Raw genomic sequence first — 15466 nt, 5'->3', positions numbered from 1 at the left:
GCTGGTCAAAAGAGGAGATTGATTACAGAAATTTGGGTTCATCCATCTGCTGGAATTAAGGGCATTCGTTAAAAATCATGTTATCAAAAATTTTTTTTGAAATGGGAAGAAAACCTTATGACACAGAAAATACCTCCACCTATGAACATCCAACTTAGGAACACTGCAGACAGGCTCAAGGCCAAGAGAGCAGTCCTCCTTAGCGTGCGTGTGTGTGTGTGTGTGTGTGTGTGTGTGTGTGTGTGTGTGTGTGTGTGTGTGTGTGTGTGTGTGTGTGTGTGTGTGTGTGTGTGTGTGTGTGTGTGTGTGTGTGTGTGTGTGTGTGTGTGTGTGTGTGTGTGTGTGTGTGTGTGTGTATATTTTTTTTTTTTTTATTGAAGTAAGGTCAGTTTACAATGCTGTGTCCTCCTCAGCCTTTCTAACTGTGCCTGCACTTAGTCTGCATGCGTTTCACAAACGTTAACTCCATCACATCTGAAAACAGCAAAGGCGGTGGGCACGAGTATTGCTGTTCAGGAAAAGACCAAGGTACGGATGACAATTCCAGTAAAGAGGAAGTGGAAAGAGCATGATGACTCGTACTTGGAGAGCAGTGCAGGGATGAGCTAGTCAACAGAGATGATCATCAAGGCCCAGCAAATCTCTGCGAGGTGCCCACAGTGTGGATGCGAGCGCAGGGTGGGGTGGACGAGTGCAAAGACCGAGGACACGGCACCTGCTCAGCCAAGGTCTGTTGTGGGTTCAGCAGGAGGCTTGGACCCGAGACCTTGAGGCCGAAGCAAGGTGAAAATGGTAAAGGTTTTTGTCACTGGTGGTGTTTGTTTCTAAAATACAGTCCAGGAATGAGTCTTCAGGCTCGAGCCCAAGAGAATCCGTGTAACACCAACGCAAGGTGGGGTGCTGAGGAGGGGTCGCCCGCACAGCAACAGATCTGACGGGGTCTCGACAAGGTGACGTGGTCTGCCATGGGAAAGATGCCTTCTATAATAGTGAACAGCAAAGCAAAGACGTCTGTCTGGGTTTAAAGCTCCCAATATTTGGTGGAAATACACATGGGGACTGCAAACTTGACATTCTCTTGGACACCTCAAACAGTCTTCCGAATCCAACCCGTTTTAAGTTTGTTAAGCAGCATGTACTGCAGGGGTGGGTTGGAGTGGGTGGTAGATTGAACACAGTATGCGTTTTCTGTAAACAAATATTTACATGCTCATAAAAGACTAACCATCCACTGAAATGATAAAAAGCAGTTTATACCCACGTAGTAGAATTACAGGTGACTTTTTTAAACCTACTTTTTATATGTTCTTGCGATTTTGTATTAAGTATGTATAAGTAACTTAACATAACTTGCAATCAGTAAAAAAAAAAAAAAGCTATCAACAAATAAGAGAATAATCCCACCAATCTGTCTTCAGTATTGGATCACCAGAGACTGAGCAGCAAGCCATCCAGCCTGCAGACTGTCTCTACTTCCGTGGCCCTTGGCCCCTACATTCCCATATCACCCTGCATTCACTCCCCCCTCAACTACACAAGTGCTCTCCACAGTTACGTGTCCCTTCCGACCATCTTGTTTTAGAGAGCATCCTGCTTGACCCCTTCTCTGTGGTATCAAAAGCTGGTGGAACAAAATTCTCCAGTAAGATAACTCTTAGGGCAGAGGATGAAGTGTGGATGAGAGAAAGATCAATTAGAAGGGTTTTTCCAACATTCAAAAGGCAATTATGCAAAATGCAATGGAGTATCACGGATTTGGATCCTGAACAGAAAAAGGACGAGTGGAAAATTAATCCAAATAAAAGCGTGTAGTTTAGCTAACTGCATGGAACCAATGTTAGCCTCTTACTTTTGACAAATGTGTCGTGCTACCTAAGATGTTAACATTGGGGGAAGCTGGGTGAAGGGTATATCAGGATCTTTACAACTTTTCTGTAAATCAAAATAGTGTTGATTTTTAAAACGCAATTATGAGGGTATGAAAGAGGATAACAGTAAGAATTAAAGAAAGATGGGGCAGACTGAATACATATCTCCAAGGCACGTATCTCTATTCACCCGCATGTTTCCAGGCACCTAAGACACAGCACACCCAAAACCACGAGTCCACACACTCTGTCCATGCTGCTGTTACTGGTGGGACTGTCTTACCACCTGGGTCTCTGCTGTGGCTCCCCCTCACTCCCTGTAGGCCGGGGGGCCACATGTCTACAGTGAACGGCTTTCACTTTTGCAAAAGGTTATTGTTTAATAAGGACGGAGTTTCAGTTTGGGAAGATGAAAAAGTTCTGGAGATGGGTGGTGGGGAAGGCTGCACAAAAACATGACTATACTTACCGTCACTGAACTGTACACTCCAAAGTGGTAAACATGGTAAACTTTATGGTATGTATATTTTACAACAATAAAAAGCAAAAAACTCAATGGCTCCTCAACTCCCTCCTGACCAGCTGAAAGCCGCAGGCCGCTGACACCACTGCCGCAGCCCAGTGAGTGGTGCCCACGCCGCACTCCTTACTCCCCAGGAGCCTGCAGGGCTTTGCGCCTGCTGCCCTGCCTGAGAAGCCCCGCCCCCCCCCCCCCCCCGACGCCCTGACCTCTCTATCCCCACCACCCTAACTCAAAGCTTTACTACTGCCCTCTCAGATTCAACAGAGTCCCACTTGCACTTGGAGTTAGGTCCCCAGGTCAAACCGAGCACCAACAGAATTATCCCTGAAAACTCCCTTAGAACGAGTACTAAGTCCTACACACCAGCTCTTCGGCTGGCGCTGAAGCAGGTCGCTGCTGTGCCCACTGGATACTGGATGAAGTCGCTGGCTCACATTTGGGGCCCATTTTGTTAGAAAAATCAGTACTTTTCAACACTCTGTGCCTTGCATGTATACATGATGTCATGCAAATTAAATGCACAAAAGACATAACTCACTTGCTTTGTAAAAGCCTCCTTAGTAGTCTCCAAGCTTCCCAGCTCCCCCACCTAACCCATCCCTGTGAATCACTGCCCAATCACTCACTGCAAATTCTGCAGTGGCTCCTCACGTTAAAAAGAAAAAAAAAAAAAACTCTAAACTCCCAAGTCTACCATTCAGAGATCTTTATACCACAGAGCAAGTGTGATGCAGTCTTTGAGGGGCAGCTGGCCGCATGGCTAAAGGGGCAACAGCCTGGGTTTAGCGCAACCTCTTCCACTTACTATGGGACTATGGGCAGCCTCCTACCCTCCTTCATCTGTAAAATAGGTAAAATAATAACAGCTATTTCACAGGTTCTCCCAGGGCGGCTTAAAAGAGCAAACACACCCAAAGTGCTTACAACAGTGTCGAGAACACAGCAGGTGCACAATAATAATTTTTATACTAATAACAATAATAAATGTTTTTATTATTTGCAGTCGGATCCTTGCTTGCTAGGACTTCCTCCTTATCCCTCAGCAGTTCTCAAAATATGGTCCAGGGACCCCTGAGGCCCTTTCAGGAGATCCAAAGTCAAAACTTCCTCACTATCTTTTTTTTTTAATTTTAAGGAACTTTTGATTCTTTTTTTTTTTAATTGAAGTATAGTTGGTTTACAATATTGTGTCAATTTCTGGTGTACAGCATGTTTCACTCACACATATACATACATGTATTTCTTTTCATATTCCTTTTCATTACAGGATACTACAACATATTGAAAAAAGTTTCCTGTGTTGAACAGAAGAACCTCATAATACTATTCAAAAGGCATTATTTGTCCTTTTCACTCTCATCCTCTCACAAGTCTACGGTGGAATTTTCCAGAGGCGACATGATGTCATTGCTCTGATGGCGTAAGCATTCTTGGGTTTTGAATCTTGTTTAAATTTCTCACATGGTAAATACTGATATAACCCATGTAAGTAAAAGCTCGCTGGGGGCCTCAATAGCTTTTACGTGTAAAGAAGTTCTAGGCCGAGTGAACTATTTTTCCCACGTGTCACCCAAACTTCCTGCCTCTACTGTCTTTGTTCATAGTGGTCTTACCGCGTAGGGTACCCTTCCCTCCCACAACTGCAGTCCCCAGTTCCTACCTTTCCTGGGCTCGTTCAAAACCTACCTCCATGAAAGCTTTTCCTCATGCTCTCCCACCAAACTCCTCTTCAGATGGAACTTGGAACTGTCTATCTTATGGTATCCCTTCCTTTATTCATTGAACAAATATCAGTGAGCATCTGGTTTGGTGCAGTCACATCCTAGGCACTGGGAACAGAGAACGAGACGCTTCTGACCCCTTACTTTCTGGCTGGGGGAGGCAGTAAGCAAGGAGATGAAGTAATGAAATCTCAGATGATGCTGGGTGCCACGAGGAAAATCAAGCTGAGTAAGGGACTAGAGAGGTGTTTTTCTCTCCTACCAGACCGAGTTTCTGGAGCAGCGCTACCCAATACAGCAGCCATTTGAGAAAGGAGAATGTAAATAATTTTAATAATAGTTTTTATGCTGATTACATGTTAACATATTTTTGATACATTGGGTAAAAACATATTAAAATTAATTTCACTCATTTCAATTCTCTTTTCACAGATGGCTCCTTATTAAGTTTAAAGTTACAGACATGGCTGACATCACATGTGCATTGCTCAGGTCCCCTCCAGAGCCGAGATGGGCAAACTACAGTGTGCAGGACAAACCCAGCCTTCTGCCTGCGCTAAGTGAAATCCTACAGCCTGTGCCATGGCCATCCATCTGCTTACTGTCTCTGAACACTTTCTCACTACAGCAGCAAAGGTGAGCAGCTGTGAAGGGGGCAGTACAGCCTGCTAAGCCTAAAATATGTTCACCTGGCCCTTTAAGGAAAGTCCGCTGGTCCCCGATCTAGGGCAGGGATGAGGTGGGGTCTCCACCTCCCACAGTCCACCCAGTCCACCCAGCAGTTGCAGGGGCAGCTGCGCAGCCAGAGAAAAGAGCCTGAGCTTTGGCAGCACAAACACCCCAGCTCAGCTCCTCAGTAGCTGTGTGGCCTTGAGCGGGTTACAGGCATCTTCCAGGTTTGGTCTCTTCGTCTCTAAAATAGGGACACGGGCCACTTCAGGGAAACAGAAAGATAATAACATGCAAAGCGAGCACACAGCAGGCAACCCACTGATGCGGGCTGGATAAAAGACAGCAATTTCAATCACTGTCCCCACTGGCTGTACTGTACTCATACAGCTATCATATATTTTCATCCTAAAAAGAAATTAAATCCAATGAAACGTCTTAGCAACAACTGTGTGTTAATATTGGTCAGTAGGCAATAGGGGAGGGTTGGTAGTAAACAGGTCTTTCTAATGCTATGACCTGAAAGCACTGCCTGGTTATTAAAGGCAACTTAATTTCCCTTTCCTCCTGCGGCCCATCTTTTGACAATTTCTGGTATTAACACTGCTACTAGAAGACTAAGCAGAGGGAGACAAAAACCTCAAACCAGTTGCATATTCTTGTAACTTGGGTGGAGGAGGATTAAAAACTGAACCTACTGACATCAACAGGGTCTTTGAGGACCTGTATACCAGTCCAATTCAAAGTGTAGTCACTCCCAAGCAGCAGAATCTGCATCGGAGGAGCACATCAGACACGCACATCCTCGGGCCCACCCCAGTCTGGGCGCTGCAGGAGAATCTGTACCAACGAGAGCCAAGCACACACTCGCCTTTAACAAGCACTGATCTAGGTGTCATTCATCCACGCTCTCCCATTCCCAGCACCGCCAATCAACTGGGGTGGTTTTACCCATTCTTAATTGAAGGAGTTATTCACTCGTATATGTGAGTCATTCAGAATATAAGCTTTCACAGAAAGCTCTGTTTCTCAAGCAGCTTCCTATCTAAGGAGAGAACCCGAGTGCATCGCCCAAGTGCCGTGGGGCATGAGGCAGGGAACAGCACAAGTGATTTGGGAAAACAGATTAGCTGGAGTCAACTGAAGAGGCAGGAGAACGTGTGAAACGAAGCTGAGGAGCCTTGAAGACAAGTCAAGGCAGGACAAGAGGCTGGGCCCTGACAGCCTGGTCACTCGGGAGGTCGGCCTGCAGTGCAGCCTGCTGGGCAGAAGGAGGGTCTCAAGGCAGGGGGACCAGGACAGACGAGTCCAGGCATGAGACAATCAGGGAACCAGTGCAGTGGAAAGGAAATGCAGGGACGCAAGAGGCATTTCCAACAAAGACTTGACAAATTAAAATGGGGGCCTGACGCCAAAGGCACAGGCAACAAAAGAAAAACAGACAAGCCGGACTTCATGAAAATTTAAACATTTTTATGCATCAAAGGACACTACCAACAGAGTAAAAAAGGCAACCCACAGAATAGGAGAAAATACTTGCAAACCATGTATCTGATAGAAAGATAATCCAGAATATATAGGGAACTCCTAAAACTCAACAACTAAAAACAATCAAACACAGGCAAGTGACTTGAATAAACGTTTCTTCAAAGAAGACATACAAATGACCAACAGGCACATGAAAAGTTGCCCAGCATCACTAATCATTAGGGAAATGCAAATCTAAACTACAGTGAGATAGCACTTCATACACAGTAGGATAGCTACTATCAAAAAATAAATAAAAATAACAAATGTTGACTAGAATGCAGAGAAACTGGGAATATAAGATGGTACAGCTGCTACGGAAAAACAGTATGGCAGTTCCTCAAAAAAGTAAAAATAGAATTACCACGTGATCCAACAACTTCACTTCTGGGTATGTACCCAAAAGAATTGAAAACAGGATCTCAAAGAGGTATCATACACCCATTTTCATAGCAGCATTATTCACAAAAGCCAAAATGTGGCAGCAACCCAAGTATTTATCAAGTGATGAAGGGATAAGCAGAATGTGGTATATCCATACAATGGAATACTACTCAGCCTTTAAAAGGAAGGAAACTCTGACATAAACTACAATATGGATGAACCTTGAGGACATTATGCTAAGTGAAATAAGCCAGTCACAAAAAGACAAATACTGTATCATTCCACTTATACCGGGTACCTACCGCAATCAAACTCAGAGACAGAAAGTAGAATGGTGGCTGCCAGGGGCAAGGGGGAGGGTAGAATGGTGAAGGGGGCGGTTATTGTTTAAAGGGGACAGAGTTTCAGTTTTACAAAATGAAGAGTTACGGGGATGGATGGTGGTGGTGACAGTCAAACAACAATGTGAAGTCTTTAATACCATTCAACAGTACACATAAAAGTTTTATGTTATGTGTATTTTACAACAATTTTTTTAATTTTAAGGAAAAAAAAAAAAGAATGGGAGCCCAAGAAGTTAAACTTAAAATGATTACAAATGTTCTGATTTTTAGAATATGTAAGTGTGAGTAGAGTTAAGTGTCATCATGTCTGCTGCTAACTCACCACTGGCTCAGGAGATAACATATTTACATCCACTGACATGCACAGATAAAGCAAATATGGCAGAATGTTAACTGCTGACTCATGATGGCTGACAATAATTAGTAATCACTGGCCTAGCCTTTCAACTTTTCTGTATGTTGAAATTCTTTCATAATAAAAAAAAAGTTGGGGAAAGAAATTTCTAAAATTCCACAGACTAGGAGTGGGGAGGGTAGTTACATTCCTAAGACCTTCCACCCGTAAAGATGACAGGATGGGTCTATCAGGTAAGTGGCTGGGAGTGTGCTGCAGATGTGTAAGTCGTGTACATGTAGATACCAGCTGCGGCTACAGGAGTGGACAAGCGCACTGAAGAGAAGACAGGGAGGGGAGGAGAGTCTCACTGAGAGAGGGAAGAGGGAAAAGGCAGAAGAAAAAAATCCACTATGGTCAGTAGAGTGGAACCCAATGGAGGAAAGTTTCCACTAAGAGAGATGATCGACCATAATAACAAGGCTGATGAGTCAAAAGGACAGACGCTGAGAAAAAGTCAGTAAATGCAGTGACCAGGAATTCACCAGCCCTCTGTGACCTTCAGAAGAGCCATTCACACCCAGTGCTGTGAGGCCAGAAGGAGAAAGGCTAGGGGACACGCGGGTCTCCAGGAAATGGAGGCAGATACCCCTTTCTAGCAGCGGGGTGCTGGGATGCCCCCAAAGCAGGCTGGGGAAGGGCGAGATGCTCTCTCTACCCTGTCCTAAAGACGAGAGCATCAAGCTTCAGGGCCCTCAAACTCCCTTAAGTAATTAAACAGTCAGAGCAGACAAATATGAGGATGCTTTAGGCTCGGAGCATGTCAGATCCTGATGCTCCCAGAAGCCATACAACAGACACAGATGTGTGTGTCGATATTCCTTCCCACTGCACTTAAGGGGGCTAGCGAGTGCAGTCGGATATGCCTGTCAAGACAGCATCACAAGCCCTCAACACTGCAGCATCTCCCACAAACAGGATCAAAATTAAAACAAGGAGGAAGAACTTCATCAGAGCTGCTGGGTGTGAAAGACCAGCTCTCACTTGCAGGATGCAAATGAAGAACACTCTTAAGACTGCAGGAAACCTCTCCAGGAGCCTGGGGTTTTCATTTTATTGCTGAATAGGACTGACTGCCTTTTCCTTTTCTTTTTTTAGCACTACTCAGTATCTCAAATGTTTAAGATTGTTTGGAGTGTCATAGCCAGAATGAATTTTCACCAGACATAGCTTTGCTATCAATTTAGACCAGAGTGATCAGGTGTCTTATTCCTTTGACCTAGCTGCAGAAAACAAAATGTTTCACTCTCAAAATATGCAAACAAACCAAAAACTCCTCAACCAGTCAACTAAATTTAACTCAAAAAAGACATTCATTCCAGTACTGACTGCCTAGCCGAATACTTCTGAACAGTGTGTCATTTGCCTCAATATTTAAATCACAAAAACTTTTTCACAGTCCTGCTTCAGAAGAAGACAGTATACCCATGGGCAAATTAACCAGAAGATCTATTCAACACAGTCAGCCTGGGTCAAAGGACAAGAAATCCTCAACCGCAGAGTATAGCTGGAGAGTGAGACAAGGGCGAAGAGCCCTGGAGAAGATAAACTCAGAGGGCTATCCATTAACACGATTCAATTTTATCCTGAACTACAAAAAATTCCAGTAAGCGTCCTGCTCTTCCCGGTCGGATCTGCAACCGCACCTCAGGTGGTTCCTAGCAGAGCCCCCTGAGTCTGGCACACGAGTCAGCAAGACAAGCAGTTCTGAGCGTGTCCCCAGCTCAGTGCAGCTGCCATTGTGGAAGCAGCAGCGAGAAAACCTCGACCTCCCCGGGGTTTGGCCTCTAGCCCCGGGCACGCGGAGCCTCGGGGAGGAGCCACAGTTAAAAACACCCAATTCCTAGTAAATATAAGTGAAAGCATCTTGTAAACGAGAAAGCATTTTATAAACGGTCCTGATGGCCATTTTCCCCTTTGAGTATTCATTTAAAGTAACACCGTCCCACCCCAATCCAGAAGCAGGCTAAGCCCTGGGCAGCAAACTCTGATCAAAATAGGAGCACAGATTATGTCCTCCGAGGGTTAAAGCCAAGGGATGGCTTTTTAAAGAAAGCCCACTCATCACAGAATCGCCCTAAACTCAACTCTGAGGGGACCACCAGGGGCAGCTGGCGCTGTTCCCAGGCCCAGCACTGCTGTGACGGCAGTCCACATTATTCACGACACCCGCACCCACCCCCTTTGGTAAAGTGCTAGCCCCGCAGATGTGCCACTGGATTCCATGAGGCCCGTGTGTAAAACTGAAAAAAAAAAAAAAAAGTTCCTCCCAACAACACAGGAAAATGACAAAGAGAAAAACCAATGACATGGGGACGGGAAAAGCACAGAGACCTTTAACGTCCTAAAGCAAAAACAGGTGGGGGAGCAGAGTCGGTGGCGTGGGGAACCTGAAGGGAGAAGGACTGGAGCTGAGCGGACGCAGCCTCTCTCCAGGGAGCCCTTCCCAACCTGTCCCATGACTCAGCATTCCCAGCAGGAGGGTGACAACCGCAGCAAGGGAGGGGCAGGAGGTCAAGCTGGGTTTCTGAACCCCGACCTTTTCTAAGACAACACAGGTTTCTGCGTCAGTTACCCGGGCTTGTTCTGCTCCCGGAGATGCAGGTGGGGGCTCAGACTTACAGAGTCTGCTTCATTCAATATCTAGGGGTATTTACAGGTTCTCCAGAAATAAAATGTCGTTTTTGACAGTTATTTTGATAACAACTGTGGGGCTAGGGAATGAAGAACGTGCAACAGAAGCACATGGCAGTGCAATAAGGTTTCTCTCACACTTCTCCCTCCCAGCCACTGGTCCACCTGCCACCCATCCCAATATCCTGCCCTTCCCATCTCATCACCTGTGGTTACCTCCTCCTCCACTAAGACTTCTGAGTGTGTCAAGACTCAGTGATTAATGCCAACTGCAAGGCCTGTGACTCATGTTTGATCAGGGTACTTAATACAGTAACAATCTATGAATCCTCAAGTGAGAGCAAATTATATTTACTTCCATTTGTATTCAGGTTCCTCCACTTATTAGCAGTGTGACATTGGACAAGTTATTTAACCTCTCTGTTCCTTGGTTTCCTCCATAATACAGGGGTAATAATAGTACCTAATTCACAGGGGTATTGTGAGCAATTCACATAAAGCACTTAGAGTGCCCATCACCTAGTCACTCTATATAAGTTTGTTTTTCTTGTTATTATCTTTAAATACAAAAGCAGTCCTCTGCCATCCTTGTAATTCATAATCTCACTACCTGTCTTTTGAGAATTTCAAAAGATGCCTCCTAGATTCAGGAAGATATATACACATATGTCCCCACTCCTGGAGGCTGGTGGACTTTGGCAGGTGTTACTCTAAATGTGCATCACTGAATTTCTTATAAAGTAACAGAGGAGTGAAGTTCACAAGTATTTATAGAAGAGGCTTAATAAAGAAGTCAAATCTATAATCTACCACGTCACAAGCAAAGACATCACCAAACAGGAACTCCTACAACACTGAGACCCTGCAGTGCACTTTTTGCTTCTCTCTGGGGTGGCACCACCCAATGACACAGGGAAGGATCTCCTGAAGAGACAGGGCTGGCTCTGTCTGATGGACATCAGGGTGGTGTCTGCTAATAGCCAAGCAGGCACGCCAGGCACCATCTGGCTACACTTCTGGTTATTCACCTATCCAGGATCATTTCAGGGGCTACAAAGACAGACCTCACATTTTATTGCAGAGAGAGAAATGAGGCAGTGACTAGCCCAAGGTCATTCAGAGTAGGTGACAGCCAGGAAGAGCACCCAAGGGTTCTGATTTCAATCACAGGACACAAACACATGCCTTTCATCTGGTGAAAGTGCCCATGAGTCAGGGACAAGCCAGACGGAGCTCTCGAGGCACTGGGAGGTAGAAGTGGAAGCTAAGGGACAAAGAATACAATCACGAACAGCTGAGAGACTCCACGAGTGCTGTGATCCTATCTGAATAAAATGCAATTAGATGCACTTAGTCTTGCATCTTGGTTAACCTTACATAACTTCTTCCTATTACATCACTAAGAACAATAGCTTTTAATAGGTCCAGCACCTGGACGAGCAAGGCAAGCGAACCCCACAAGCTATGATGCTACAGCAAATAGCTTTCCCCATGGAAGTGCTGGCCTGCCTAGAAGCCAAAAATAAACCGAGAAGCCAATTCCTGAGGGACCTGTCATCAGGGATGCTACACACACACACAAACTTACAAAAGCAGGATGATCATGGACAGCTTTAATTTAGAGACATTAAGTCTCAAATCAGGCAAGACCTTGAATGTTGAGGCAACCTAGAGCAAAAGACAACACACAAGGGATGGGAAAGCAAAGGGAAGCTAAATCAAAAACAGGAAGGCCCTAAACTTGGACAGACAGCAGGGGATCTCTTCCTTACAAAGGCCACTCTGTCCAAATCAGGACAGGTGGAGACCAGAAAGACCCACCATATTCAGCCAATGCTCAAGAAGGTGAAGAGGCTGTCAGCATTTGGCTTTATGCCAAAAATTTACTCTAAGGCTGACCATCAACAGGGAAGGGGCAAGTTTCCACATACGGGACCTATGGCCAAACGGGAAAAGTTTCAAGTGGGTAAATCAGCTACCACACTGAGACTGAGGAAAGGTAGGAGCACAAATTACGTGCTTCTTTTAAATCCTAAAGAAGCTTAACTGTGGCTGCTTGAAGCTTCAAGTACTGGACTGTAAGTTCTGCAGTTTCTAGGAAGACCTACTTATTTTGTTTCTGTTAATAATTTTCGTTGTCATGACCAGGAGGGAGTAGGATCTGTTGGCTAGCCTCTTCATCTCTCTTTCTGAATTTGTTCATTAAAAACTTTAAAGAAATTAAGAGACCAAGATTAAGACTTTACTCATTGCCCACCATATTAACACGAAAACTACAAAAACACTCCACAGCCTACTGAACACTCTACATTAAAAGGATACTATTTAAAGATTCCAATAAGTGGCAGCTTTAAAAAGAAATGTTTCCCAAGATCGTCACTACTTTATTCTATCAATAACTGGGTTCTCAAATCTCATAACCAGATTAGTGATGGAGTAGCAATCGGAATCTAAATACTCAGTCTTGGTCTAATGGTCTTTCCTTTACAGCACATGGTCACTTTGATAGATTTATAAGGAGTGGGAGGTGAGAGGGAAAATCTTCCTAAATCACAATGCTGCAAGGTCCCAAGACCCACTCCACCACCCTAGTCGGTTGTCAGAAGCAGAGCAGGAAAGACGTTCAGCTGACCAGGGTCATCTGTGCCTATGGCTTGGGGTAATAGACAGCTACCGATCAGGTATAAACAAGCCTATTCTCAAGTCCTCAAAGAAGAACTGGGTCCCAACATCCACAAATGGACACTACATGCCCCCCCTTCCTTGAATTCCTCTGCCCCTTAGCTTCTGCTACTAAGCTCAGAAGCTGCAGAAACTACAATGGCAAAGAAAACATTACCACTGGAGCCATGATGGATTTCAACAAATTCAAAGCAAGTCACAGGAGGGCAGCTTCAAAATATATCCAAGCTGGTGCCTTAAAGTTATTTTCTATTTCATTCCAAAACAGGTATTTTAAGTCAAACTGCGTATAATTACACATGGTGGGGGGAGACAGATGGAACCGAACCATAAACAGAGTTAACCACCAAAGTCAGATGAACAGGAACAAAAACTGATAAACATGGCAGCTCCCGGCAGTGAGCCCCAGGGCACGAGGCCATGACAGAGTGAAATGGGTTCCATTCCAGAAGTCACAAACCTCTAGAGAAGATAGTCAGGGAAAAACATTTTTTAAGAACCTATGGAGAGACGGAAAGATGTTGGCAACTGTTTGCTAGTATAACAACGCACAACTCGGTGTACAGAGCAAAAATCTTCTCTCCCCAACATGACAGTATCGGTGGCAATTTTTAACAAAGATTCCACTGTAAAAAGTAATCTTTTCCACATACTTCTGCATGAACTTACCATTTTCTCTCCGAGTCAGAGAAGTGACCACCTGATGTGCACTTGTCTGAGGGGAAGCCAGGGATCCTGTGAGCAGATCTCTGGGTCTGTGGATGCCTGTGCCACAGGCATCAGGAGTCACTTTTGCCACTAGGAAACAGATCACAGGCTCTTCGGGGGAGTAAGGCCGTTTTCCCTGCCAGAGCTGACATCACAGACCCCCTTCGCAGGTCGCCTTTGTTTCCCAGTGTGTCAGAAACCCAGATTAACTTCTAAAGTGCCCTCCCCTGAAATCAGACCACTCAACATCCCAGGCAGCTGAACAGCCCAGTCCTGATTCCTGTCTAGAAATGTGTTTTTGAAAGCAAAGAGAAGGAGTAGATGAAGAAGGGGCAAAAGATACAGGGTGTGTGTGTGCGTGCGAATCACTGATAGGAATTCACACGCAAGAAAACAAGACATGAAAAGCTACCAAACCAACTCTGGCTCAGGTTTCAAGTTTATGATGATAAACACTTTTTGCAGTTTTGTGAAAATGCAATATTCACTAGCATCATAAGGAGTCTGATGTCCACTTAATGGCCTCAGGTCAAGAAAAACCCCTCAGGTTTCCAAATGGGTGGCTCTCCTCCATCCATAGTTCTATAGTATTTTTTTTTTCAAGAAGTCCAACCGTACTTAAGAGTCATCAATCCCAGTCAGCAGCTGTCACATCCCTCCCCCCACCAGTACTATTAATATCACGGCTCTGATTGTTAATGATTTTACTCAAAGTTCCCTGCAGCAATTAAAACGAGGCAACAAGGTAAAACACAAGGGGTTGGTTTTCTTCACCGATAATAACGCATTCTGTAATCTAGTGAACTTCTTGGGGTTTTATGTTGGCCGAGATTTTCACCTCTATCTTTGTTTTGGAATGCCCACAACCCCTCCCCGCACGGACCGGCACGGCCTTCCTTCCTGGATGCACAATGCAGTATGTAGCTCCTCGGGGGTCAGCAAAACGCCGCACTGGTGTAAAGCTGAGCGTGCCTCAGAGCCCCAGGACTTCTCCACTGTCGTGGGTCCACATATATAATCTTGAGGCCGACACCGCACCCTGGCCTGGCTTGGAAGTCCTTCGCGTGGGGAAGCCACCGCGGCCCGGTGGCCCAGGGCTGGTGCAATGACTTTGCACCGGAGCGTCCTCTCCGCTGAGGCTTGTCCTCCCACCTCTGCCCACTGCAGTTGCACCATTCCGGGCAGCGCCTCGCACGCCTCCCTGCCCGACCCTGGGCTCTATCAGCCAACTCGTCCTCCCTCAGACCCCGGCCCCGGCCCCGGCCCCTGCCCGCCGACCCGCCGCACCTTGGTCTCCTTCACGTGCTGCTTGACGCCCTCCGGGTACCACTGGACGCGCACGTAGCCTCGGCGCAGCGGGCTGGCCCGGCCCTCCTCGTGGCCCGCGCCCCCCGCCTCGGAGCAGCCCGAGCTCCCGCGGCCCTCCTCCTCGCCCTCCGAGTCCGAGTCCTCGCCGTGGATGAGGCGCACCAGCCCGAAGTGAACCGAGCCGCGGTAACGGCCCGACACCAGGTCGTGAGAGAACAGCAGCCGCTGCGAGCCGGCTTCGGGGCCGGAGTCCGAGGACGGCCCGGAGGCCGAGTCTGAGGCGGGCGCCGGGGCCGGGGCGGGGGCTGCGTCCGGGGCCAGGGCCGCGTCCGGGGCCGCGTCGAGGGCCTGGGCGGGAGCCGGAGCTGCGGGCGCGGACGCTGCGGGATCCGCCATAATTGCTCTGCGCGAGTCTCGGGCGGCGGCAGCGGCGGCGGCGGCGAAAGAGGCACAGGGAGGCGGGACCAGCCGGCGCCGGGGGCGGGGCCACGGCGCGCTGACGTGACCCTACGTGCCGCCGTCGTCTGGGAACCAAGATGCGGTTGCTAGGGGCTACCGCCTCGTCGCTAGGGGACGCTGGAGATGCTGCCGGGGGCGGGGGGCGGGGTGGGAAAGGATGGACTCCACGACAGAGGGGCGGGGCCAGAGAGGATAAAAGTAGAGGGAGTGGGAAGAGGTGGGAATCCCCCAAGAAGGAAGTGGAG

General features: G+C 46.8%; 1 protein-coding gene across 2 annotated transcripts in view; it reads right to left on the bottom strand.

The window, feature by feature from the left end:
* UBE2O (ubiquitin conjugating enzyme E2 O) overlaps nt 1-15220 on the bottom strand; it is a 54875-nt gene extending 39655 nt beyond the window's left edge. For both annotated transcript variants that reach the window (XM_032456771.1, XM_032456769.1), the window contains exon 1: nt 14742-15220. In XM_032456771.1, the coding sequence (XP_032312662.1) occupies nt 14742-15158 (417 nt within the window). In that variant the 5' untranslated portion in view covers nt 15159-15220. The remainder of the gene's footprint in view (nt 1-14741) is intronic.
* Between the last annotated feature and the right edge of the window lie 246 nt (nt 15221-15466).

This window comes from Camelus ferus, chromosome 16, assembly GCF_009834535.1.
Source record: "Camelus ferus isolate YT-003-E chromosome 16, BCGSAC_Cfer_1.0, whole genome shotgun sequence".
Taxonomy (NCBI): Eukaryota; Metazoa; Chordata; class Mammalia; order Artiodactyla; family Camelidae; genus Camelus; species Camelus ferus.
The sequence above is the reverse complement of the archived record's forward strand: the minus strand, read 5'-3'. Positions and strand labels throughout refer to the sequence as shown.